General features: G+C 47.8%; 1 protein-coding gene across 1 annotated transcript in view; it reads right to left on the bottom strand.

Annotated features, from left to right (window-relative positions):
- The window catches only part of DNAH5 (dynein axonemal heavy chain 5), a 5853083-nt gene that overhangs the window by 1620782 nt on the left and 4205578 nt on the right, over positions 1–26723 (bottom strand). Inside the window, exon 57 of the mRNA XM_085606747.1 lies at positions 13095–13209. Coding sequence (XP_085462873.1) covers positions 13095–13209 — 115 coding nt within the window. The remainder of the gene's footprint in view (positions 1–13094; positions 13210–26723) is intronic.

Below are 26723 nucleotides of genomic sequence, written 5' to 3'. Positions count from 1 at the left end.
TCTCTCTGTCTGTCTCCATCCCTCTATCTCCCTCTGCCTCCCTCTGTCTCACTCCCTCTGTCTCCCTCTTTCTCTGTCTCCCACCCTCTGTCTCCCTCCCTCTCCCTCCCTCTCTCTCCCTCTGTCTCCCTCCATCTCCCTTTCTCTCTGTCTCTCTGCCTCTCTATCTCTGTCTCTGCCTCTGTCTATCTCTGTCCCTGTCTCTGCCTCTGTCTGTCCCTGTCTCTGACTGTCCCTGTCTTTGTCTCCCTCCGTCTCCTTCTCCGTCTCTCTGTCCCTGTCTCTATCTCTGTGTGTCTCTGCCTCTATCTGTCTCTGCCTTTATCTGTCTCTGCCTCTATCTGTCTCTGCCTGTATCTGTCCCTGCCTCTATCTGTCCCTGCCTCTATCTGTCCCTGCCTCTATCTGTCCCTGCCTCTATCTGTCCCTGCCTCTATCTCTGTGTCTATCTCTGTCTCCGTCTGTCTCTCTCTCGGTCTCTATCTCTCTCTACCTCTGTCTGTCTCTACCTCTATCTGTCTCTGCCTCTGTCAGTCTGTCCCTGTCTCTGCCTCTTATCTAGCTCAGTCTGCCCCTGCCTCTATCTGTCTCTGCCTCTATTTGTCAGTCTGTCACTGTCTCTGTCTATCTCTGTCTTTATCATTATCTGTCTCTGTCTGTTTCTGTCTCTTTCTGTCTCTGTGCCTCGGGCAGTGCACACGTACTGTGTCTACACGTCCCTATCACCAGCCCAGAGACAGCCCCCCCAACTCCCCCCTCTCCCTGTGTAATGTAAAAGCCAGCTCGTTTTCTCTATGAATTTGCTGATTCGCGGGGTTTGTATCTCACCACTGGGCCTGGGGTCACATCTGTCACTGGCTTTAATTCTGATTCTCAACTGCCCCCACCCGAGCTGTCAGATCAAAGCAAAGCCCCCCTTTGGCGCCAGTCACCCGAGTACTTCACAGGTCTTTAAAAAAACATTTACTTGTTAATGAGGCTTTGTTGTATTTGACCTCTTCTTAGCGCCCCTGCATCTCCACTCTGACTATCGCTGGAATCGCCCAGCCCCCATAGAGCAGCAACCGACGGTGTTTGCTGACACTCTTTAAAAAAACTAAAAAAACACAGGTACGATGTCTGTAAGGCCCACGGGCCACCAAGGAAGCCTTGCCGGGCTGCTGGCGGCCCACGGGCCATACTATGAGTACCCGTGGAAGGGGAAGATCTGAACGGAGTTGTTGACTGGATGCAGGACTGATTGAGTGGAAGAGATGGACAGCTCTACTATTACCTGTGCTCACCATGTTTTTGAGCACTCTTGGTTATACGGATACATAGAGGGCACTTCACTGAGGGTATAAAGGTTTCAAATACTACTATTCAGCGGCTCATGAGACATTCTCCCACCTTGTTTATTTTCTATTGCCAAACTCCGAGATAGGCAAGGCAGTTCAAGGGAGGAGGCTTGCCACCTCAGAGCAGCATTTATCCTACATTGGTTATATACTAACATGTCCAGAAGTGTCCCAATAGCTTTCTACACGAAGAAAGTTGGACAAGAGGGTAAGAGGGATCCGAATGTTGCTCAAGACTTCATGCCTTACTATGCAAATCTCTACTCTGTGGAATACTTACAAGAACTTAACCATCTCCTTAACTCTGCTAGGGACCTCCCACTCAGAGCACTCACAGAAGATGAGAGAAAGCTACTGAAAAGAGATTTAATGGAAGAGAAGCTCATTGAATATCGCAATCATCTTGGTCCTGGGAAACCCCCGGACCCAATTGGACTTCCGGTGGAGTTTTTAAGCTTTCAGTTACTCTGCTTCTTGGTCTGTTGCTGGGGGTGATCTCTGAGGCATTGGAGAATGAGAAACTTCCACCTGACTTGCGGATGGCTGAAATAGTGATTATTCACAAATCTGGGCGCTGCATGTCATAGAAGTCCACTTCTTTATTAAATCCTGAGGTCAAATCTATTGCCAAGGTCCTAGCAAATAGCCTACCCAAGGTAATGATCTCACTGGCCAAAAATGACTAATCCGGTTTTATGTCAAAACACGCCATGAGGCATACTATTGGATACGTCTGTAATGTGCTGGCCTTGGTACATACTAATTTTGGCCCACGGGCAATCCTTCTAGCTAATTACAAAGAGGCATTCAATAAAGTGAGATTTGAAAAATATATCTCTCCTATTAAGTAGACTCAACTTTGGCCATGGAATTTTATAAATATGTGACACTGTTGTACTTTGACTTGACTGCGCAGATATGGAATGAGAGGTCCAATCAAGACATCATCCAGGTGAGAACAGGCATGGGGCATTCCGTGGAGAAGGTCCACTCATCATTCAGAAACAAATCACCCCCTACATTCTAAGGAGGCCTCTTCGGTCCAGGAAGCTAGGGCTCCTGACAGTACCTAATGTCATCAGAGCTCAAGGCAGCGACCGTTCCTTTGCCTACCTTCTCCCTAAACTTTGGAAAGCCCTCCCCGCCACCCTCAGTTTTCAACAGTTGAAAGCTAGCTTCAGTCAATCAATCAATCAGTCAATCAGGGGTTTGTAGAGCGCACTACTCACCCGTGAGGGTCTCAAGGCGCTAGGGGGGTGGGGGCTACTCCAGATCAGTCGAAGAGCCAGGTCTTGAGGTCCTTCCTGAACGTGTGCAGGGTTGGGGAACGTCTGACAATCACGGGGAGCTCGCTCTAGGTCTTGGATGTGATGTAGGAGAAGGCTCTCCCCCCTGTTCTGTTTCTGCGGATGCGGGGGACCTCTGCCAGGGCGAGGTCGGCGGTTCCTCTTGGGTACATGGAAGGATATTCTCTCGTTGAGGTATTGGGTCCGATGTTGTTGAGAGATTTGTAGGCTTGGGTGAGGAGTTTGAAGGTGACCCTCTTCTCGATGGGGAGCCAGTGAGGTCTCGTACGTGCTGGGTCATGTGTTTGTGAAAAGGCGTTCCCAGGACGAGTCTGGCGGCGGCTTTCTGGATCGTCTGGAGTTTGTGTAGTAGGGCTCTGTTGATTCCGGAGTATAGGGCTTTGCCGTAGTCCAGTCTGCTGGTAATGAGCGCGTGGGTGATGGTCTTTCTGCATTCGGGGGGATCCATTTGAAAGTCTTGCGGAGGATGCGCATGCAATTGAAGCTGGTGGAGGCGACAGTGTTGATCTGGCGGTTCATGGGAGGGAGGAGTCGAGGATGATGCCCGAGGTTTCGCACGTGGTCTGTAGGAGTGGGTGGATTCCCGAGGGCAGAGGGCCACCAGGTGTTGTCCCAGGCGGAGGTGCAGGGTCCGAGGATGAGACACTCCTGAGGCGAAAAGCCGGGAGCCGCGCTATAGAAAATCTTTGTTTTAACATTGTATATTGTGATTTTAAAAACTGCTGCACTATTGCACCAACCCCTGGCACCTACCTCAAACCACGCCGAGCAGCAGATCTAATCGCTGTTTTCCGGCCAAAACGCTCGCTTCTGCCGCTATTGCCTGCTCGAGGGAGCCACGAGCCACGCCCACCTCTGTTGGCCACGCCCCCCCCACAGGTACAAATAGAGCGCGCTGATCGCTAGCGCTGCACTATTTACTGAGACACTCCTGAGGCGAAAAGCCGGGAGCCGCGCCATAGAAAATCTTTGTTTTAACATTGTATATTGTGATTTTAAAAACTGCTGCCCTATTGCACCAACCCCTGGCACCTACCTCAAACCACGCCGAGCAGCAGATCTAATCGCTGTTTTCCGGCCAAAACGCTCGCTTCTGCCGCCATTGCCTGCTTGAGGGAGCCACAAGCCACGCCCACCTCTGTTGGCCACGCCCCCCCTCACAGGTACAAATAGAGCGCGCTGATCGCTAGCGCTGCACTATTTACTGAGACACTCCTGAGGCGAAAAGCCGGGAGCCGCGCCATAGAAAATCTTTGTTTTAACATTGTATATTGTGATTTTAAAAACTGCTGCACTATTGCACCAACCCCTGGCACCTACCTCAAACCACGCCGAGCAGCAGATCTAATCGCTGTTTTCCAGCCAAAACGCTCGCTTCTGCCGCCATTGCCTGCTCGAGGGAGCCACAAGCCACGCCCACCTCTGTTGGCCACGCCCCCCCTCACAGGTACAAATAGAGCGCGCTGATCGCTAGCGCTGCACTATTTACTGAGACACTCCTGAGACGAAAAGCCGGGAGCCGCACCATAGAAAATCTTTGTTTTAACATTGTATATTGTGATTTTAAAAACTGCTGCACTATTGCACCAACCCCTGGCACCTACCTCAAACCACGCCGAGCAGCAGATCTAATCGCTGTTTTCCGGCCAAAACGCTCGCTTCTGCCGCCATTGCCTGCTCGAGGGAGCCACGAGCCACGCCCACCTCTGTTGGCCACACCCCCCCCTCCGACGCCCAGAGCACCCACTATAAAGCATGAATCCATGCCGGAAGCGCAGCGGACGAGCGACGAGGACGCGACTAGCGCAGACAACTCTGCTCAAATTTGCTCGCAAACCCCACGCTATACCCGTGAAACCCTGCTCAACCTGCGAGAATTCGCACACGAAGGTCAGCCCATCTTTGCTGACTCCGCCTTTCCACTGCATGACTTTGCATATAAGGGTCTGCTCCTGGGAGGCCTTCTGAATGTCAGATCACTGCCAAAGCATGCTAACGAAATTCATCTCCTCATCGAATCTCATCAACTGGATGTCCTCTTCTTAAACGAAACATGGACTCATGCAGATTGTGACATTGAATTAGCATGGGCATGCCTTCAGGACTTTAAAATTTTGCACCTTCCCAGACCCAAAGGCCGTGGTGGTGGAGTAGGTATTATCTACAGAGCCTCCTGGCACATTAACACCATAGACATGGACTCAGTCCCCGGGACCGAGATCCTCGGCCTCTCCATAAACTGCCACTCCGGAGGTATTTTTACGGCAATTATCTGCTACCGTCCTCCAGGGACTTTCACCTCCCAACAACAGCAAGCGCTACTCACCAACTTTACGAACATGGCAACCTCTCACAATAAACTAATCATCCTAGGGGACTTCAACCTCTGGCCAAACGGTAGTCTAGACACTGGTCTAGAAAACCTCCTGCTCTCTTGCGAAAGCGTGGGACTCTACCAACTGGTTAAGCAACCTACCCACTCAGCAGGTCATCGACTTGACCTCATCTTTTCCAGTTCTGAACTAATACATCTGAACGACATTCTGCCCATGAGCTGGACAGATCACGCTCTTATTAAATTCTACATTACCAGCACAAAAACTAGAACGCCGAATCATAGCGCCCTACCAGAATTTATGTACAGAGACTGGAAAGCTCTGGAAAAACTGTTCTACCACCGCCGTTTTTAACGTGGAAGACAGCTTCTCCCCTATCAACTCGGTTGAAGACAACTACAGAGCCTTCTGCACGAGGATATTATCCACTACGGACTCCATAGCTCCATTAAAAAGATGCAAACCTAAAGGCAGAGCATCTGCCCCATGGTATAATGACTCCCTGAAAACCCTCAAATTAGCCTGTAAACAGGCTGAGAGGAAGTGGAGACAAGGCTATTGCGACACAAACAAAATTATCTGGAAAAACAAGCTCCTGGAACATAAATCTGCCATCGCTGAGAGCAAATCCACCTACTACTGCTCCACCATAGTCAATGCCGCAAATAGCTCCAAAAGCATCTTCCAGATCCTCGACAACCTTATCCACCCCGACTGTGCCAAAAAAACCATCCCCCCCACACAGACCCTCTGTGATAATCTCGCACAGTTCTTTAAGGACAAAATTGAGACCATCATCCACAATCTTGCCATTCCCCCTTCGCAAGATAATCTCAACTCCCCCGGGGCAACCACGACTTACCTCGATCCGTTGAGCCCAGGACTCCTACCCAGGGAATGTCTGCAGACTCTCCCCCCTATCTCGGAAGCAGACTTCGAGAGAATGGCACACGGAATCACCTCTGGGTCCCCCCTCGACCCGTTGCCACCAAAAACATGGAAAGCGTGTGGAACTGAACTCTTCCGCACCCTCCGTAGAATCTGCAACCAATCCCTGTGTTGTGGATTTGTCCCTACCCCCTGGAAGCAAGCACTCATCACCCCGCTGCTAAAGAAACCCTCATTGAACCCCGAGTGTCTATCTAACTTTCGGCCTATATCGCTCCTACCCTTTCCGGCAAAAGTTGTGGAACGCTGGGTTAGCTCCTGTCTATCGACACATCTAGAGCAGAATCACATTCTGGACGACTTCCAATTCGGATTTCGCCCAGCCCATGGTACCGAAACGGCTGTGCTTACAGCCAGGGAAGAACTTCGTATGCGTGCAGACAGGGGCCACGCAGTGGCCTTGATCTTATTGGACCTGTCTGCCGCATTCGATACGGTCAACCATGTAATTCTGCTAAAGAGGCTCAGAGAGGCAGGGGTCGACGGCACCGCCTTGCTCTGGTTCCACTCATACCTGCGAGATAGGAAACAGGCGGTGTCCCTCCCCCCTTTTCAATCCGCCTTTTCCCCAGTACCTCACGGGGTGCCCCAGGGTTCGTCCATCAGCCCGATCCTTTTTAATGTTTATCTGAAACCACTAATCACCCTGATTAAATCCCACAGACTGAAAACTATAAACTACGCGGACGACACCCAGCTTATCCTCTCCTGGGAGGGGGGAAGACTCAATTCCCATGGAATCGTTCCACGACTGCTTAAGAGACACAGCCGGCTGGCTGCACAATAATTCCCTGCAATTCAATTCCTCCAAGACCGAGGTACTGTTCTGCACTGGGAGCCGGATTCCTCGCCTATTCCCCACGGTATTCTGGCCCCCGGAAACCCCAGAAAAACCACAGCCGGTCACTAGTGTCCGCAATCTGGGTGTTATGCTAAACAACAAACTCTGCATGGAAACGCAGGTAACCAAAACAGTCTCCACCTGCTCGGCCCTACTGCGTTCTTTACGCAAAACCATGCCACTACTCCCCGCACAGGCTCGAGCACTAATAGTCAGGTGCACTATCCTTAGTCGCCTTGACTATTGTAATGCACTTCTGCTCGAGTCCCCAGCTGTGCTACTGGACAGACTCCAAAGAGTCCAGTCGGCCGCAGCCAAACTAGCCCTCGGATGGACCAGGAGATCCTCGGCCACAGCAGCCTTAGCCGAGCTACACTGGCTCCCTTTGAAGCAGCGAATAGCCTTTAAAGCACTCTGCCTTGTCTTCAAAGCACTACACGGATCTTGCACCAGATCCCTACAAAAAATGTTTTCCTGGTACACCCCCACCAGAACTCTCCGATCCGCCTCAGCCTGCCTTGTGAGGGTACCCAGATTCAACAAGGTAAGGACTGGGGGAAGGTCCTTCAGAGTGGCCGCCGCTAAACTCTGGAATAGTTTGCCGGTCGACATCCGCCAAATTTCACAACTCTTTCCATTCAGAAAGCGGATTAAAACTTGGCTCTTCCCCTAAATCCCTCACAACCCCTCCCCAGTCTCCCGTCTCTTTTCATCTTAGGAGTAATCTCTTAGCGCCAGGATACCTGCCAGGTGACAGTTGCGCTATATAAATGTTTTAAATAAATAAATAAATTCTCTGAGTTGAGCTTCAAGCAGCTGTCTTTCTTCCAGGCTGCCACGTTCTTCATTCCTTCCTGGAAGCAGAGTCTGGTGCCTTCAGGGCTCTTTGTGAGTAAGAGGATGAGCTGGGTTTCGTCGGCGTAGGATACAATGCTGAGACCATTCTGTCTCACAATGGCGGCGAGGGGGGCCATGTAAATGTTGAAGAGCGAGGGGCTGAGCAATGATCCTTGGGGCACTCCGCAGTTGATTTTGGTGGGTTCGGAGAGGAAGGGAGGGAGTCTGATCCTCTGGGTTCTGCTGGAGAGAAAAGAACGGATCCAGTCGAGGGCAGCTCCTTGTATCCCTGCGTCGTGAAGTCTGGCTGCAAGAGTGCAATGAGAAACGGTGTCGAAGGCTGCGGAGAGGTCTACAAGGATGAGGGCCGCGGTGTGTCCCTGGTCGAGTAGCATGCGGATGTCGTCAGTGGCGCCGAGGAGGGTGGTCTCGGTGCTGTGGTTGCTGCGGAATCCGGACTGGGAAGCATCTAGGATGGAGTTCTCTTTGATGAAGGTGGTCAGCTGGGCATTCACGAGTCTCTCGGTGACTTTGGCCGTGTAGGGGAGGAGAGAGATAGGCCGGTAGTTCTTCAGGTCAGTAGGGTCGGCCGTGGGTTTCTTGAGGAGGGGTTTGACTTCCGCCTGCTTCCAGTCGTCTGGGAAGATGCCGGACATGAAGGAGGCGTTGAGGGTCAGTCCGAGTTCAGGTGAGATGGCGGCCCTGTGGAATATGTGCGGTGGGTAGGGGTCCGTTGGGGCTCTTCATGGTGGCGGTGATGTGTTCGACGGTGGCGGGGTTCCAGGTCATGATGGTTGGTTTATCGGCGGCATAGGGAGGGGGGTGTCCGGCGTCTGTTCGCTGAAATTGTCTTAGAGGGTCTTGATCTTCAGATAGAAGTATGAGCTGAGCTTGTCACAGAGTTCCTGGGAAGGTGTGACGTCCGTGGCTTCGCTGGGGGTTTTTGTGAACTGCTGTATAAGGTTGAACAGTTCCGTGGCGTTGGTCTGGAATTTGTCTCTTATGAAGGTCCGTTTGGTGTGCGCTGGTGGTATTCCTTTAGGGCGCTCTTGTGGTTGTTCTGTGCGTCTGTGCTTTTCTGTTTACACCAGGTCTTCTCAAGGTGTCTACAAGAGCGTCTGGCATCATATAGTTCTGTGGTGAACCAGGCGGCCTTCAGACGGTGTTGTTTGGCGGGGTGGCGGAGGGGTGCGCGCTTGTCGGTGCAGCGGGAGATCCAGCGGTGAAGTTGTGTGGCTGCGGAGTTGGTGTCGGTCGTGGCGCTGGGGGGTCTTGGAGGAGGGTGGTGATGAGGTGTTCGTCTGTGACCTTGCTCCAGTTCCGTCATGGCTGGCGCAGACGGGTTGGGTGTGGGGGTGGTGTTGAAAGTGAAATGGATGCAGGGATTGTCCGTCCAGAGGGGCTGGGTGGTGTGGCTGAAGTGGATGTTTGTTCCTCCCGCGAAGATAGGGTCGAGGGTGTGTCCAGCTCTATGTGTGGGCGTGTTGACCAGCTGCTTCAGTCGGAGGTTGGCGAGGTTGTCAAGGAGCGTGATGGAGTCGGGGTTGTTGTGGTTGTTGAGGTGGAAGTTCAGGTCCCTGAGTAGAATGTATTCTGTGGAGGTGATTGCGTGGGGTGCGGCGAGCTCAGCGATGGTGGTTGCGGACTGGGTGCGAGGTCCCGGCGGTCTGTAGATGAGGGTGCCACATAGCGTGGCCCTGGGGCTGGTCTGGATCTGGAAGTAGAGGTGTTCTGTGTTGGAGTGGGGGTCACTCGTGCTGGAAGTGGAGAGTCAGAGGGGGGTCTTGTGTGCGATGCCAAGTCCTCCTCCTGGGCGGTGGGGGCGGTCCTTTCTCTGGATCTTGTAGCCGTCGGGGATGGCAGTGGTGATGTCGGGGCCGGAGGTGGTGTTGGTCGAGGTTTCCGTGAAGAATGCGACGTCGGGCGAGAGGGTGTCGATCAGGTCCCAGATCTCTACGGGGTGTCGGTGCAGGGAGCGTACATTGAGGAGGATGCATGTCAGGGTGTTGGTGGTGCCTGCGTCAGGCGGGCCTTTGGCGGTAGTGGGGGTGTTGTCGATGGTGAAGGATCGCCGACAGGGTCTGCATGAGAACTGACCATGGATGGTGTTCTGCGAGGATCATACGCAGTCGACGTGTCTTCCGGGGTTGAGTGCGTGGAGGGTGGTAGAGTCGTAGTGGTGAGGCCTGGGAGAGACAGGGTTCCAGGCGCTGGTCACGGTCGGGTCGCAGACGGGCTTGCAGAGGTCGCCATTAAGTAGGGGAGGGGGCGGGAGCAGAGGTAGGAGGCGGGAGCGGGGCTGTGTCGGGGGCGGGGCCGCAAGGCCAGTAGCTGCGGGAAGGGAAACTGACCAGAACAGCGGGAAAAGACCACAAAAACAGTAAACAGCGGGGGGAAAGAACACCACTACAGCTGGAAGAAAAGACAGTACATTGGATCAGGCTGGATGCTTGGTGAAGGGCTTTGAATGGGTTAGAAGACAGTGTAGCATTAAATTGGAGATGACGTCTTGTTGTTCCTGAGTGAACTTGACTGATCCAGTCCAAGGATACAACAGATGTTCCAGATATTTTTCAGGTGCACGGTGTTTCATGTAAGCAAGATCAAATCATTTGTTTTCTGGGCGGGGCCCCCCTCTTGAGATCGGACCTGTATAACCAATTTATGAGTAGTTATGGAGGGATTTAAATACTTAAGAGTCTATATAACACAAGACGGCAGGAGAGCCTGGTATACGAATTTTCAGCCAGAGATAGGCTACAAAATGACATTGGGTTCTTGGCAGCTCTCCTGCTGTCACTTATGGGGCTTTCAGCAATAACCTTACAATGGGCTGGGATGTGGTTACATCAGATGGCCCAGTTGCAGGATTTTGTTAAAGGGACACTATTGGCATTTCTCAATTGGGGGATGTCATGTCGGAACTATGATGACATCCTTCTCAATTTTACAGGAAGAATATGACCTCCGTCATAGCTGATTTTTTTTATATTTGCATCTCCAACACGCTCTTGGAGTATCCATAACAGGTTTAACAGAGCAACTGGACATTAGCCTACTTGAGGCAAAGGTCCAAAAGGAAAAATAACAAGAACACAAGCTCTCACAATTATAAAGAAAACTGATGAATAATGCTCCAGATCTTTTGCTAAGCTAGAGAGAGGTCGAGGCAGAGCTGGACCTGCTGTACCGGGCATCAAGAATTTCTCCAGGAGGCTGGAAGGGTGCAGGACGGTTTTGTAGCGGTGGGGGCCGGTTCTGTTACTGGGGCCCGTTTTAAAACAATGGTGTAACAAAAGCAGTAAGTAAGCGGTCCCAGCCACCCTGGGCCTGGTCTAACAAAATTGCCAGGGCTGCTTTCGGTTCCCAGTCCGGCCCTGGGTCTAGGTGAGAGATCTGGACTCTTGACAGACAGTGACTGAAGAGATGTTGGCCTTCCTGTGGGACTCTGTTATCACAGCACAATTTAGACTTATTCATTTGAGATACCTACACCGTACATACTTTACCCATCAGAGCTGTGCAAGGTGGAGTTGAAAGCATCACTACTACTCACTGACGGAGACCTGCATCGCAGAATTTGGAGATATGAGATGATCGTTCTCTTTTGGAAGGGATTTCTTTCCTTTCTGGGGGAGGTGTTGGGATGCCAGCTCCAAAAATGGCTCTGTTACACATCAATGTGGACTTCAATAGCAACAGATATAAGATGGCAATGCTATGGTTGGACATCAGGGAAGCAATGAGCGTGTGCGCCCGCTTTGTGTGCCCCAGGGGCATAATGGTTTTACAGAGGGCGGTGCAGAAGCTTGTGCGTCCCCTTCTATTAAAACGTCCCCTTCTGTAATACTGAAAGAGCTGGTGCACATGTTGTGCCAGTGCTATCATAAGAGGGCCTTCCCTCATTTGCATGGGCGCGTGGCTTCATGCATATTATTAACATGGGCACAGAGGCAAACAAGCTTTTAGGAAGCGCAATTAAAGTGCCCCACAAAAAGGTGGCACACTTTCAATACGTCTCCTTAAGGCAGTCCTCAAAAAGGATGAAAGGGGTCCCATGGGCCTCCCAGACATCCCCCAGTAGTTGGGTGCAGTCACTGACTGTACCAGGCGCGCAACACCCATTGGACTCAAAGGGCTTCAGCCCCCCCCCCCCCCCCCCCCCCCCGTCGTGTGTGGCAGCCCGGGATGAGACACCTTCCCGGGCAAAAAAGCAGCCGCACCCGAGCACTTCACAGGTCTTTAAAAGACCATTTGCATGTTAATGAGGCCATGCTGTTGTTTCACCCTTTCTAAGAGCCCCTGCAGCTCCACTCTGCCTATTGCTTAAAGTTCAGCCCCCCCCGGAAATTTTTGCTCAGCCCCCCCCCGAAATTTCTCTGGACTGTACCCTCCTGCAAGGGGATCTCTCTCACCTTTTGTACATTGCAGACGGGTTGCCGCCTGAATTGTGAAACACGGAGAGGCTTTTAAACAGCTGCTCCGTATTACACTTGAATGAGCTGTTAAGACACTGCAGGTTCACAGCTTTCCTGGGGGCAGCGTATTCTTTGTAACATGATGCACTGTCCCGGTTTATGCCCGAAGCACCTTTTGGAAGATGCCCCACGGTGCAAACAGGGAAAGTGCTCCGTATTTATAATATGTCCACTGGTCGCTAAGAGTGACATTGCTCAGATGTGGGAAGACCCAGGTCCCTCATCCCTGCAGCGGTGGAAAAAGGGAACGGATCACTGTATGGGGCTTGAATGGACAATATATATGGCCAGGGAGGGCCCGAATAATTTATCGAAAGATCTGGCCTGATAACGCTGTATACTGGTGTATCCTACTAGAACCATGTGACCAAAGAACTCTTAATGTAGAAGCTGAAATTCGCACTTTTAGGCTGTATCTGTACATTGCTGCACAACATCCTGTCCACATACCTTCATTGTTGGGGGGATTTATTATTGTTGTTTGTTTTGTCAAAAGACAATAAAAATATTTGTAAAAGAAAAAAAATTCCAGTTTCACCCAAGAAATAGTAATACATGACGTAGCATTGTGTGCAGGGGGGGCGAGGGGTTTTATTGGAGTGTGCTGTGGAGCAGAGTGGTTATCGTAGGCTATTGACATTGTGCGAAGGGTGCTCCGTGTCTCTTTGTTGGTGTTGTATTCTTTCCTTCAGTTATGTTATTTGGAAAATTAATAACATGTGTTAGAAAAAAATAATATGGCACATAGGCTCGATTGTGAACTGGGTAAATCAATACTTCCTAGTCCCAGTGATGATGGCAAGTCAACAAGTCAACCACTAATCTGAAGGTGTTCAACCATCAGGTAATTTAATGTCTTAGTTCAATGAATGGATGCATTAAATACAAATTTAATTCACTTGTATTAGCTACATGAAGGTTAGTATCGTTAGTACTAATTGCAAAAGTAGTGATAGTAATACTGTAAGTGACATTTTTGTAACGTTCATGAATAGAAAAATATTTCTCACCATATCTGCCTTTTGGTTAGCTGTCTGGAGCTCTTTCTCTTTTGCTTCCAGCTCTTTACTTAGTGCAGCAACTGATTCAGATGCCTCTTTTAGTTTCTGCAATCCAGTGTTCATCCTGGAAACACAGGGATAGTGTGACACTTATTTAAATATGCCCTTCTTCCCACTAAGCATCATGTTCTCATTAATGCTAACACGTGGCCTGGTCTGAACGTGCTTCTCTTCGTCACCAAGTATGAAAATCATCCAAAGCAGTGTTTTTACTTTCTCATGTGTTTTTCACTCCACAAAGAGCTAAATGATTCGATGTGTTGATTAAAAAAGCATAAAGGTTACATTTACATAAGCAAAACAAATGAAGTATAAAGAGATTAAGAAATCCATTAAAAGAAAGACAAAAATAGTTTATCTGTGTGTGTGAGATCGGCTGCTTGCATTCCGAATTAAATGTTATCAAGACAGAACTTTTGGTAGTGGATGTCTGGCCAACGTCCACAGTTTTGCGTGCAGTACATTATTCATGATTCCCTTACTTGATGTGTCACTTATACAGTACAACATAGCTTTTAAGAGGCTTCTCAAGAATTTATTTAAACTTTAATTAATGCATGGTTCTCTAACTGTTTTTTTTTTGTACAGTTCGAAGCCCAAGGACTTTGGCAACTAATGATCTGATATATCACAAGCCTACTAACCCACTCCATGCATCAAATATTTCTTTATGAAATTAATACCTCATGAATAAAACCTTTGTAAGAAAATAAGTTACTTACCTGTAACTATGGTTATCCATTATTGGCTTCTTTCATAGATACACATGCTTGAATCATTCCCCGTCATCGAGGTGGGAGTCCCACTGTACCATAGACAAGCAGTATGTAAAATTACCATAGGCTATCATAGCATAAGGCCATGAATTTAGTAGCCTATCTGTCTTCTCTTTTAAAAAGGACTAAACTTTATATACAATAATTCAGTAGCTTGCACAGTCTAGAACAATCTCAGGAGAGGCTGAATCCCTCAGATTTTCCTGCACAAGTGTGGATAGGTAATCCCGATCTATAACGGGAGCCCCTCAGGGGAGGATGGTGGGTTGCATGTGAATCTATGAAAGATACCTATACTGGATAACTGTAGTTACAGGTAAATAACTTATTTTCTTATCCAGTATTGAGGTATCTTTCATAGATTCACACGCTTGAATCGGAATTACAAGCAATGTCCCAGAGATGTACCTATCCTTATCGGACATTGGGTAAGAGTAATATACATTTTCTGAGAAATGCTTTTCAGAATAAAACATAGTAATATACAAGTTACAAGACAAAACTGCTCCCACCAGGAAACAGAATGGAGCACACAGCGGGACTGCAGGAACAACATTTATTTTCAAACCATCATGACTCGTTTTGGCATCCTTGCCTTTTTCAAATGATGGTGACACACACGTAGCGCAGTTACAGCTTCCTAAAAATATCTTGCCTCATTCCTATTGGCTGATGTTAACAACATGGGCAGTGAGAAAGAACTCCAGAGTCTAAACACCTTAGTATAGTTGTTCCATGCACCACACGTACATATCTTATAGATGTATCTTTGGGTTTTTCAGTTCCAATACAGCTGTCTGCCTTATACCTGTGTTGAATAATATCTTTCACAATGGGCACGGGCTGCATCCACTAGTACAGTGCAGGCACCACCTTTCTCTTTACTGCAACAATAATTACTGTTCGCCAAATAGAATTGTTTCCCATGATTTAAAAACAAATAGATCCCACAGTTTCTTCATCCATGTGTATATAAAATGTATAACTACATGCACAACATAGGTGAGCATAAAGATCATTAAGAATGACACTGAGATGAAACATTGATGCATGAACAACCACTAGTACAAGTAACTAGTAAAATCAGTTATGTATGTAATTCAAGTTAAACAAACACCTAAAGAGGCTCAGCTTATTGGAACAAATGTCGAAGCACCGCCTGACGACCCTCAGCTGCGTCACTGCGCTGCGCTAATTTCAGGCAGTAGTGCTGCGCGAACATGTGGGTGTCCTTCCACGTTGCAGCACGGCGATCAAAGAAACCCAGTAGTAAGAACAAGCGGCGTAGCCAGCTGAAATGGGACTACTCAGACTCTCAAATGTCCTATCCTTTGGACGAAAATGACTCCAGTACAACTCAGTGGGGATCCATTAAAAATCCGCCTGCAGATCTAGCGGAACCATCCCTCGCCTCTATCCTTGCTTCCATTAAAGAGTTTCAGGAGGAGGTCCGGGCTGACAACCGTGCGGCCAAAAGTGCTTCTAAGAAACTTCAGGGAAGCATAAGAAGGCTGAACAAAACCTGCACTGATATTAGCGACCGCGTTTCCATGGTGGAAGCGCGCACCGAGCATTTAGAAGCCGAAGCCGGGACAGTCAAGCAAAAGAGCGAATCCAACACTGCCTGCCTGGTAGACCTCATGGCGAAGATGGAGGACCAGGAAAATCGCCAGCGCAGGAACAATCTTCGCCTGCTTGGTATTCCGGAGGGGAAGGAAGGGGATGACCCCAGACGCTTCATTGTGAAACTTTTGCAGGACTCCTTCCCTGACCAACAGGGTTGGGACTGGGATCACGAGGTGCAGAGGGCGCACCGTTTTCCTTTCAACCAGAGACAGCAACATGGCCGCGGTAACACCACAGGGGGACAGCCCAGGGTATTCCTGGTTTATTTTGGCAACTTTCTTCTTAGACAGCTAATCTACGATCAGGCCCGCCCCAACTCTAAGAAAGGGGCCAATGGTATACTATTCTTCGCTAAACCTGACTTCTGCCATCAGACAGTCGAGCGGAGATGGCGCCTGAGACAATTGATCTCTCCGTTCCAGCAACTGGGGGCCGAAGTATATTTAATGAATCCTGCCAGACTTAAAGTAATTTTCAACGGGGGGACCAAAGTCTTTCTATCTGAAGTAAAAGCTGGTGAATATTTGAACGAGCTGAAATCTAGAAAGGGTCTTTAGATGAAAAGCTCAATCTCTTGCCCCTGTTATCTTCTCTGTATTCCTACTCTCGCTCTACAGCTTCCATAAATTTGCAAGCTTCCAGGGGCCGTGACCATGGCAGCATGACAGCAGTTTCAAGTGTATCTTAAAACTAATATAGTCGGCAGCCCTTTTTTTTTTTTTTTTTTGGGGCTTTTTTTTTTCTTTTTTTTGATTGCTGACTCCGCTGTTTGTTTAGTCTTTTCTTAGGGAGAAGAGGAAAAGAGAGAAAAGAGAAAAGGAGAGAGGGAAGAGGGGAGAGAAGAAAAAAAGGGGGCCACTAGCCGAATGAAAGCTTTATTTAGTTTTTAGGCGTGGCTGACAGCCGGGCCTCATGACTGACTTTCATCATTCAGGTCATTCCTGATTGCTCAGAAGAAGGGGGGGTGGGCAGGGCGGGGGGGGGGATGGGGACGGGCACCAGTAATGGCACAGAATCAAGGGCACTTTTTGGCGCGTATACATTTTTGTATTCACTTTTTAAGATATTGGGAGAGGAGAAATGTTTTTTTTTCCAACACCTAGATGGCTAAGACAGATTCACTTAGGCTTGTCTCTGCTAATATTTGCGGCTTGAATGATGCTTCTAAAAGGCAAAATGTTGCTCAAGGTCTACGATCTCTAGGGGGCAATATAATCTGCCTTCAGGAGACCCACATAGAGTGTTCACAGAAGCACCTTTTAGATACACTAGGCTTTAAAGTCGTGGGGGCCACTACGCAGGGCGCCAAGACAAAAGGGGTAGGAATTTTGGCAGATAGAAGACTATCTCTTACTAATCCCCGGGTTAAAGCAGATCCACTCGGCCGATGGGTAATAACTGAATGCCACCTTTTCTCTAACCCTCCTTTTACCCTCTGCTCTCTGTATGGCAGCAATGTCGACGACCCAGGGATTATTAATATAGTTTCAGGGGAGCTGGCCCATTGGCCCACTCCCATTATCCTATGTGGCGACCTTAATATACATTTGCCCCCCGACTGGAAAATCGACAATAAATGGAGATACAAAGGCAGGAAACCCCGAGTATTTCAAGCACTAGTGAACCTCATTCAGATCCACGGGCTAAGCGACATTTGGGCCAGTTTAAATCCTTCACAACCTGGTTACACATTTTTTTCGGCTCCACACAACACTCTTTTTAGATTAGACTACTTTTTTGTCTCATCTTCACTTCTTAACAATTGTACCATAGACAATGCACCCCGCTTTATGTCAGATCATAACCCTCTTATAGTAAACATCAATGGATTAGGGAAGTGGAAGGAGGCACCTAGATGGAGTTTTGAGAAAGCCCTCCTACAAAACGCAGACTACAGGGTACATATGCAAGGTTGGATCCAGGAATTCCTAGAAATAAACATCGGAACCGCCTCAACAACGACTGTCTGGGACACACTAAAGGCGGGGGTTAGGGGCGAAACCTTGAGGTTCTCAATAAGGAAAAACAGGAAGGAGAAGCTGGTAATCAATACTATTCAGGAGAAACTAAGGAGAGCAGAAACAAACTTGGTCCTATTGGTTAAGGCAGGACAAGATATTGAAAATGCCCAAAAAGAGGTAGTCCTTACTAAAGCAGAAATAGGAGCTGTATTTGCGGAAAAAACCGCAGCCAAGTGGGCAGCACAGCGGGAAAAGAATTACGAGTGCAGTGATTGCATTGGGCACCACTTAGCCGTCAAAACCAGGCAACAAACCACAAGCAGTGAAATACATGCAATCAAACTAATTACAGGGAATGAGACCAATGATCCTAATTTAATACAGAAGGGATTTCAGGAATTCTACTCCAAGCTATACACTGAGGAGAACCGCAGTGCAGCTGGCCTACTCGAAAGCGAGATAGCCAGTTATCTAAGCGAGATAGATCTCAGACAGCTTACCTCTGATAACGCCGAGCTACTAGAACTCATTCCAACTTGGGATGAAATTATGGAAGCTTTATCTAGTTTACCAGACGGGAAAGCCGCAGGAATGGATGGTATTCCTGTAGAGTTCTATAAGATCTTCGCCCCCCAAATTAAATCTATTTTCACCAACGTGGTAACATCTATCTTTAATGGGGCTTCCCCTCCTGCTTCCTGGTCCAATGCTAGAATCTCTATATTCCTCAAAAAGGGTAAGTCCCCACTAGAGATGAGCTCATACAGACCCATCACTCTCATCAACTGCGACTCTAAAGTCTTCTCTAAAGTACTGGCATCCAGAATATCCTCTGTGATCGAGTCCTTAGTTTCAGAATGGCAACATGGTTTTATTCCCAAAAAAGGCACCACGGAACATGTCAGGCGGGCCATCACCCTGTTTGACGCAGCACAGGCCGCAGGAGACCCGATGTCCTTAACACTACTAGATGCTGAAAAAGCATTTGATCGGGTCTCCTGGCGATTTCTGTGGGCTGTCATGGGCAGGATGGGTTTTGGGACTAGACTCACGCAGGCGGTACAGGCTCTATATATACAACCAACGGCTTGTGTCTCCATTAATGGGCGACTTACTGATCAATTTAACATCTCACGGGGTACCAGACAGGGCTGTCCTTGCTCCCCGCTGTTATTTGCCCTTTACCTAGACCCATTCATCAAGCAAATTGAAAGGAATCCCGCCATCTTAGCAATCAGCACCCAGGGCACCAACACCAAAATTATGGCTTATGCAGACGACCTGGCCATAACTTCCCCTGACCCCGAGAACGCCATAACCGCATTGGAGCTAGAGGCACAAAAATTTGGGAGAATTTCAGGCTATGCCTTGAACAAAAATAAGACCCAGATAATTGTAAACAAGGAAATCACCTGGATTGATGCCAGAGTAGTGTCAAAAGCTAAATATCTGGGGGTTTTCATATCTGCCAATATTGATGAAATCATAACAGATAACTTAGCTCCTCTTGCTGCAGATACCAAGAAGGCCCTTAAACAGATTGATAATCTACATCTGACCCTCGTTGGAAGATGTAACGTGATTAAGATGACATATTTTCCCAAACTTCTTTATTTCTTTCGTACCGTACCCCTGGAATTCAGTAAAGCCAATCTGCAGAAATTCCAGCAAATTTTCACGCAGTTTATCTGGGGCTACTCACAACCCAGGAGGGCTTTAAGGCTATTATCCCTTCCTAGAGAGCGGGGTGGGTGGGCCTTCCCCAACATTATGCTTTACTACTGGGCCGCAGTTATGCAATATAGCTCTGAGCTGGTGAGGGAACCCCCCCTCGCACCCACACTTGGCCCTTCCTCGCCATTTCAACTTCTACTCGGTGAAGACCACTGGGGCTGCCTCCTCCGAGAGACCTCTTTCGGATATTACAAACGTGTGAGATTCAAGACCCTAATGAACTCATATAAGGTCTTTCGTAATATCCGTAGAATATTCGGGTTGGGAAGATTCAACTATTATTCTCCCATCATGACAAATTGTAATCTTCCCGCTATTTTTGGTAGGTCCTACTTCTCAGATTGGCACAGGGCTGGCATCACGAAATTGGGGGATCTCATTACTAGCGAAGGAGTCCAATCATTTGCAAACCTACAACTTAAATACAGTCTGGAAAATCAAGACTTTTTCAAATATCTATCTATATCCAACTTTCTTTCCAGAAAGGCTGGGGGCAATGCTGGATTCACAGAAGTAGAACTTATCAACAAACTACGTGACACCACGGCCCCTCGAATAGGTCTTTTGTACAACATATTAAATAGACAAACCCCAGACGACTTACAAAAGGTAGCCGAAAAATGGCACACCAAACTCGAATCTTCACCTAGTATATTTTTCAATTCAATAGCATTGTCTCAAAATATTTTGCTTTCAGCCAAACTACAGGCACAACATTTTAAAACTATTTTTTCTTTGTATATTACCCCCAATAAGATCGCCAAGTGGGGAGCTGGCAAAGGGACATTATGCCCCCGGTGTTCTGAGTTTGGGGCAGACCCAATCCACATCTTTGCAATCTGTCCTAAACTCGCCTCCACTCTCCTCAAGGTACAGGAATTTTTAGGGGAAGTCACCATCCAGACTGTTGTGCTAACCCCCACAATCATCCTGTTGGGGACTCAATCTGAAACTATTAAGATCAAAAGTGAGGGACTAATATTCATCGCAATGGCAGTCTGGAGGATCTGCGTTGCTTCCGCATGGCTGGATGCTGATCCTCCACCATTCTCTCAGTGGCTGGCCAGACTAGTCGCCACATACTATCTAGAAAAAGCTGTTTATGCTAGGAAAGGGCTCAAAAGTCGGAAGAAGGGCCTGGATGTGTGGGGAAAGCTAACATCTTGGCTAGAGCATCCGGGTTAACCCGACCTCTGCCTTCTACCTTGTCTGGTTTTTCTCTTTCCCTACGTTGGTATACTCTTTCTTCTGTTTTCTGTTTGTTTTTTTCACTCTTTTTTTTTTTTTTTTTTTCTGATGCCCGGACTTTCTCTTGGTTTTTTTCTCTCTCTTTATCATTTCTTCCTCCTTTTTCTCTTCTTCTCTTCTGACTCTTGCAGCGTCATATAACTATGTTTATTCTTCCTTTAATGCCATTGATTCCGTTGTTCACAGAGTGGGGGGTGGGGGGAGGGCTGGGAAAAAAAAAAAAAAAAAAAAAAAAAAATAAGAATGACACTGAGATGAAACATTGATGCATGAACAACCACTAGTACAAGTAACTAGTAAAATCAGTTATATATGTAATTCAAGTTAAACAAACACCTAAAGAGGCTCAGCTTATTGGAACAAATGTCGAAGCACCCCCTGACGACCCTCAGCTGCGTCACTGCGCTGCGCTAATTTCAGGCAGTAGTGCTGCGCGAACATGTGGGTGTCCTTCCACGTTGCAGCACGGCATATCTTATCCAGTGGAATGCCAGCAAAGAAAGCAACAGATGTGGAGACTGCTCTTGAAGAACGCGCCTTCGACCTTTCTTAACAAAAGCTTGCCAGGCTTTATGTGACAAACTTGAATTTAGCAGAAATCCATCTGGCTATGGTTGGTTTAGTCACTGGTGCTACTTGACTGCCTTGACCATAGGCCACCAGTAGTTGGTCAATTTTGCAGATGTCTTTAGTTCTCTGCAGGTAAAACTTGAGGCATTGTTTGATGTATAAAGTTTGAAGCTCCTGCTCAGCTGGTGTAGCTGGATTAGGAAAGAAAGTCTGCAGGATGACAGGTTCATCAAGATGAAACTGGGTGGAAACCTTTGTGTAGGATCTGCTTTCATGGTTACCCCCACATTTTGCTGGTGGTATTCTGTTTTCTGACTGGTCTGACTGGACTCCTGCTAATCAGGACCCCAGTAACAGTGCTTCCTCCCTAAATTTGACAATGGTAAGCCCTGTGGTACCTTCCCAATTGGCTACTAGTGTTCCCATATAAGTCCCTAGTATATGGTACTGAGGTACCCAGGGCATCGGTACACCAGGGGTTTCCCATAATCTGCAGGATGTATTATGTCACCCATGAGAGACCCCTCAAACTGTGGCTACAGACCTGCCATTGCACCCTGTGTACGTTGGTGATAGCAACACTTACAACAGATATTCGTTTCCTTATATATGAGGTTACTGCACTTAAAACCTATAAGTCACCCCTATGGCAGGCTCTACAGTCCTGAGGGTGAGGTGCTTGCTTATAAGTGAGAGGGTGCCCCTGCATGAGCAGGGCTCCTCTACAAACCCCGGAGTTGATTCTCCAGGTTTTGTAAGTGTGGTCAGACATTTAATACATATAGTGGACATCAAGTCACATACAAGATGTCTAACTATATATTGGCTGCACCGAAACTGGTCATGTTTGGTATCAAACATGTTGGAATCCTACCTCAACACCAATTCCAGTGCTGGATGTAGCATCCCATGTACTGGGGGCTCTCCTAGGGTGACCCCCTGTATTACCGGTACCAGCCTTACACGGTCTAACAGCAAGCTAGTGCTGCTATGGACCACAGACACGTTTTTGCCCTTCTGCTGCTGAGCTGAGCTTAAGAAGGGGATGGCAGAACAATAGGTTTCCTGACACAGGGAGGTGTGACCACCTCCCAGACAGGTCTTAGTGTATTGGGCTGGGGTGGGGGCCCTTGCCAGTGCCGCCAGACTGCTTTGAAGGGCACATTTGGTGCCCTCCTTGCATACTCCAGTTTGAGCCAGTTCAGGGAGCTGTTGGCTCCCGCTCTGGCACGAAACTGGACAAAGGACATGGGACTATCCTCCCCTCTGTTATTTAAAAAAAAATAAAAAAATCTTTATTCGGTTTCTAATCATCATACCATAAAGCTGTATAAGCGTCATATTGAAGTAAAAAACATAGCGAACTGTGTTTGCATGTTTGTGCTCACTAGGTGGGGGGAAAATTGCCACTTTTGACATTACTCCCAAATACTGACAGCATCAAGTCATTATAAAGATAAGATTATAGTACATAACTGCATAGAGACTCGATACTAAAAAGAAAAAGAGAAGAGAAAAACAAAGAAAACTTTTAAACTTGATACCACCAAGCTAGTGTGCCTATTCCACAAGTGTCGTATGTATATAACCGCTTAATATACCGCCACTGCAAAGCGCAAGCTGGCGGGGTCCAGTTGGAGTGGGTGCAATTATAGGAACAGAACAAGGAGGCGGGTGCACTGCCCTAGGGTTGCATTACATATAGGTGAGATCTGGTCAGGCCGCTGGCATGGGAAAGTTATATCTAAGTGTTGTGCCCACATGTGTGTGCGTATGTCCCCTTTTCCCTGTCCCGGGCTTATTATTCAGGGTATCGTATTTACCGCAGTTCAGGGAGTGCAGCAGTATTTATGACTTATCCCCCGTGGTCGTTCGTCTCCCAAAGTCTTGTTTCTATGATAGTCACATAGTGTTTTCAGTCCACAGGGTGGGTCCTGGCCACTGGACATGGAGGTTGCGCTGTCGATATGTCATGTTCGGCCACTAGGGCACGCCGAAGGGCCAGCAGCCAGTGTCTGATAGAGGGGCCTAGTCGGGGATTTCCAGGCCATAGCCAGAGAGCATTTGGCCAGCACCAGCAGCAAGTCAATAAGTTTGTTGATGTTCTTACGTCTCGCGTTTCTCTTAGTAATGCCTCGAAGGTAATGCGCCCCTTGAATTGGAGACCTGGTTCCCGTTGCCTTCTCAAGTATATTGAAGATTGTCCCCCAGTATGCTAGAATATGGGAGCACTTCTAGACCATATGCAAGAAATTAGCGATGGCGAGCTCAGCATTCTCTCTATGATGTTTCAGGTGTTCCCCCATCCGAGCAGGCGCAACTTGAGACCTAGTCAGACAGTGGTAACTAGACGACCCTTTTCACGTGACTAAACATTAGACACGGTGTGCCCTCAGTTATATCTCCCCAGTTCTCCAGTTTAAATCATTGGCTGGCATATAGAACCATTTACAGCACAGAGCTGAAGTTGAGAGCGATCGCTCTACTGTAGGTATGGCCTATTGACTACCATGCTCAAATCTAGCCCTACCTACCACTCTATAAAAATGATATCCTGCTTGACAATATCTGGAATGACATGCATTCAGATGTTACTGTACTCCATGACAAGATGTATAATTAACGGATGTTACGCCACACTCGCAATAGTTACTACTGTACTGTTATTTTTGGAAAATGCCAATAAAAATGATTTAATTAAAACAAAATGCAAGAAATCAGCGTTCGTGTCACGACACCTGGGGCAAATATCTATAGAGGTTGAATATATGCTTGCCAGCCTCTGCGGGTACAGGTATGTATGGTGCAGATAGTTAAATTGCGTAAATTTCAAATGAGCATTTGTTGAGATTTTCTTGGGACTTTCGATGCATTGTTGCCATTGCTTATCCATGATTTTAGTGGGTAGCGGCCCAGTCCAGTACTCTCGCAGTGGGGACAATGTAGGAGTCGTGTCCCCTCTAAGTGAAGTATATATGGCCGTGATGGCCTTCCTACCTGATTCATGTGTCAGTAGTGTCTGTAAAGTTGCAGAAGTGGGGGGAACCGAGCTTCTGTCCCCCCAGATATGTTTTGCCTGTTGTGTCAATGTTGCATATAGAAGGAATGTTCCGGGAGACACCCCATAGTCGTCCCTCAGAGTGTCAAAGCCACACAAGGAGTCGCCTACGAATAGATCTCCCCATGTTGTCAATCCAGCTGCGTGCAAGTCGGACAGTTCCGGACGTTTTAAACGATCCTGGAAGTGTCTTAATGGAGAGGTCTGGGGCATACAGAGTAGGGCGGCATTTGGGTATCACATAGTGTGCATCCCTCCGTTCTCTGGAGCCGTGTTCTTGTACCTGATAGCCATCCAAGCAGGTCAAGTTGCCCTAGCGATATTTCCCCAAGTGTCAAGTTCAGCTAGGTTTGTCTTTACAAGCCAGCGCATGGGCCATTGCAACTGAGCAGCTGCATAATATAACTCGTAGTTGGGCGCCCCCAATCCTCCCTCGGATATGAGGAGTTGGAGCTTTGAGAGTTGCACCCTCGCCCTGGAGTTACCCCATATCAGGGACACTAAGAGTGAACGCAGTTCATGAAACGTTTTCTGAGGCGGCCTGTAGGGGAGAACGGCGAAATGCTAAAGGAGCCTAGGGAGAAGGAGCATTTTGGATATAGCTCTCCGGCCCATAGGAGATAACGGGAGTGCGATCCAGAACGGGAGATTCGCCCTAGCACTGGCAATCGCCCTCCCCAGGTTGCAGTCTATTAGATCAGACGGAGAATGATAGACCTGGGCTCTCCCTAGAAGTTGTGCTTGGGGCTCAATTATCAGCTTAATGCCCAGTCTTTCTTCAACACTCAAACTTTCTTCATGAAGGGTGCCCACAGCTGAGTTACGGAACAAGATTACAAATTGCACTTACATGGTGCATTTGAGTGTAGTGGCCCATTATCACTTGTAGATTTCCGTTTGCAGTCCTGCCAAGTTCAACGCACCAAGCATTAGCCTAACGCATTTGAAGGTAAGTCCCTGCATCACTGCATTAAAAATAATCATCACGCATTATAGCGCTTCCTAAGGGTCAACCTGTGGTAAATATTTCATTACCGGTACTATTTTTTTATGCGGTAAAGTCTAGTAAGAATAACTCAGTAAATATAAGAGGCAGAATCCGTGGTATTAGAGGTTTTAAAAGGCTTTATTCCTATACAAAGGAATACAATTCGAATTGCAGGCTTTCTATTCCATCACCACGAAAGTTCAGGAAGGAAGGGCATACATTATTGACAGATAAGCAGTTTTATAGAAAATGCATTACAGTGAAACAGATGCAAGAGGCGTAACAGCTGATAGTACAGATAAAAGGTGCATACGTAACTAATAGAGGCGGATATATGGGCGTAACTTAGTAAACGTCATTATACATGATGTCACAAGTGGGTGGATCCATAAGAGAATCCTGCAATGTCAGCAGAAATATTTGACAGAGATGCGCGCGCAGCCGCATGACGTGTGATTGACGTGCAACTAGAGGGTGAAGGGGACTTGACATTTAGCTCTACATGTGGAGACAGAAGTCTGGGGGTCATGTCAACCTAATCCCAAATCATATCTAATATCCTATGTTTAAAGAACTGTGTTATCCAAAAGGAAAGGTTTCTTAGGATAGAATCTATTCTATACTAACTGTTAGTGCGTGTACAAGCGTCTAAGTGTCTACATGAGATGCGAGGGGGTAGGAATATTCCATGGTAACGGGGCTATGAATTACTTGCATGAGGACAGCGAGGCCTGGCCCTTTGCACGGTAGCTGGAGGAATGTTTACCTAAACTACTAGACAGGAATGCATCGGATGAGGAGCGGAGTAGATAATCTTGAAGGTGAAATACAGTTTTTGGCAGGCAACAGGCTGGATCAGGCACCGTTAGCCGCGCAGGGAGTAGGACAAAGTTCAAGGATACAGATGCAGGCTCAGACTGGAGCTTTCAGAGGCAGAAGGCAGGAAAAGGCTTGACGACAGAATTCTGGGCCTACTCGCCTGAATCTGTAAAATGTGGAAAGTGAACCACATAAAGTTGGTGGCCTTTCATACTTAGGAATGAAATATCTGACCCATTCATGGCGGATCTGAAAGAGGACATGTTGACGGTGGACGCACATACATTTGCGTCTTCAAAACTGGAACTGGAGGGAACATACATGTACTTATAGCATGTACATGGAGCCGTTGGGGTCTACGATAGGGGACATAACTGATCACAAAATTCATATTTCCTCATTCCCTCCTTGTCCCCTACGGACCCTCAGGAGATATCGATCTTCATCAATCCATCGATCTGTTCATATAGGATCATTTGTTCTTCTTTCTTCTTCCGGGATCTTGAACGAAAACTTGGATGTGGGATACACGATGTGGCACACAGACCACAAATCGCTGGCCCACATTGTAGACATAAACAGCAACTGAATAGTATGAGAAAGCCAATACCTAGGAAGGATAGGATTCTCCATCCCCAGGCTGACAACACGCCCCAGAACCAACCGGACCAAGTCCAGGTGCCTGGACTCTGGTGGATCTGGCTTACAATCTTGATCCGATGACCCTACAAGCTCCGCCCCTATCGGCCAGGATGACGTCAAGGACAAGACGATTTTGAAGCACAACAATCCGCATAG

Source organism: Triturus cristatus, chromosome 5_2 (assembly GCF_964204655.1).
Source record: "Triturus cristatus chromosome 5_2, aTriCri1.1, whole genome shotgun sequence".
Lineage (NCBI taxonomy): Eukaryota > Metazoa > Chordata > Amphibia > Caudata > Salamandridae > Triturus > Triturus cristatus.
Note: the sequence above shows the minus strand (reverse complement) of the source record. Positions and strands in the feature narration are given on the sequence as shown.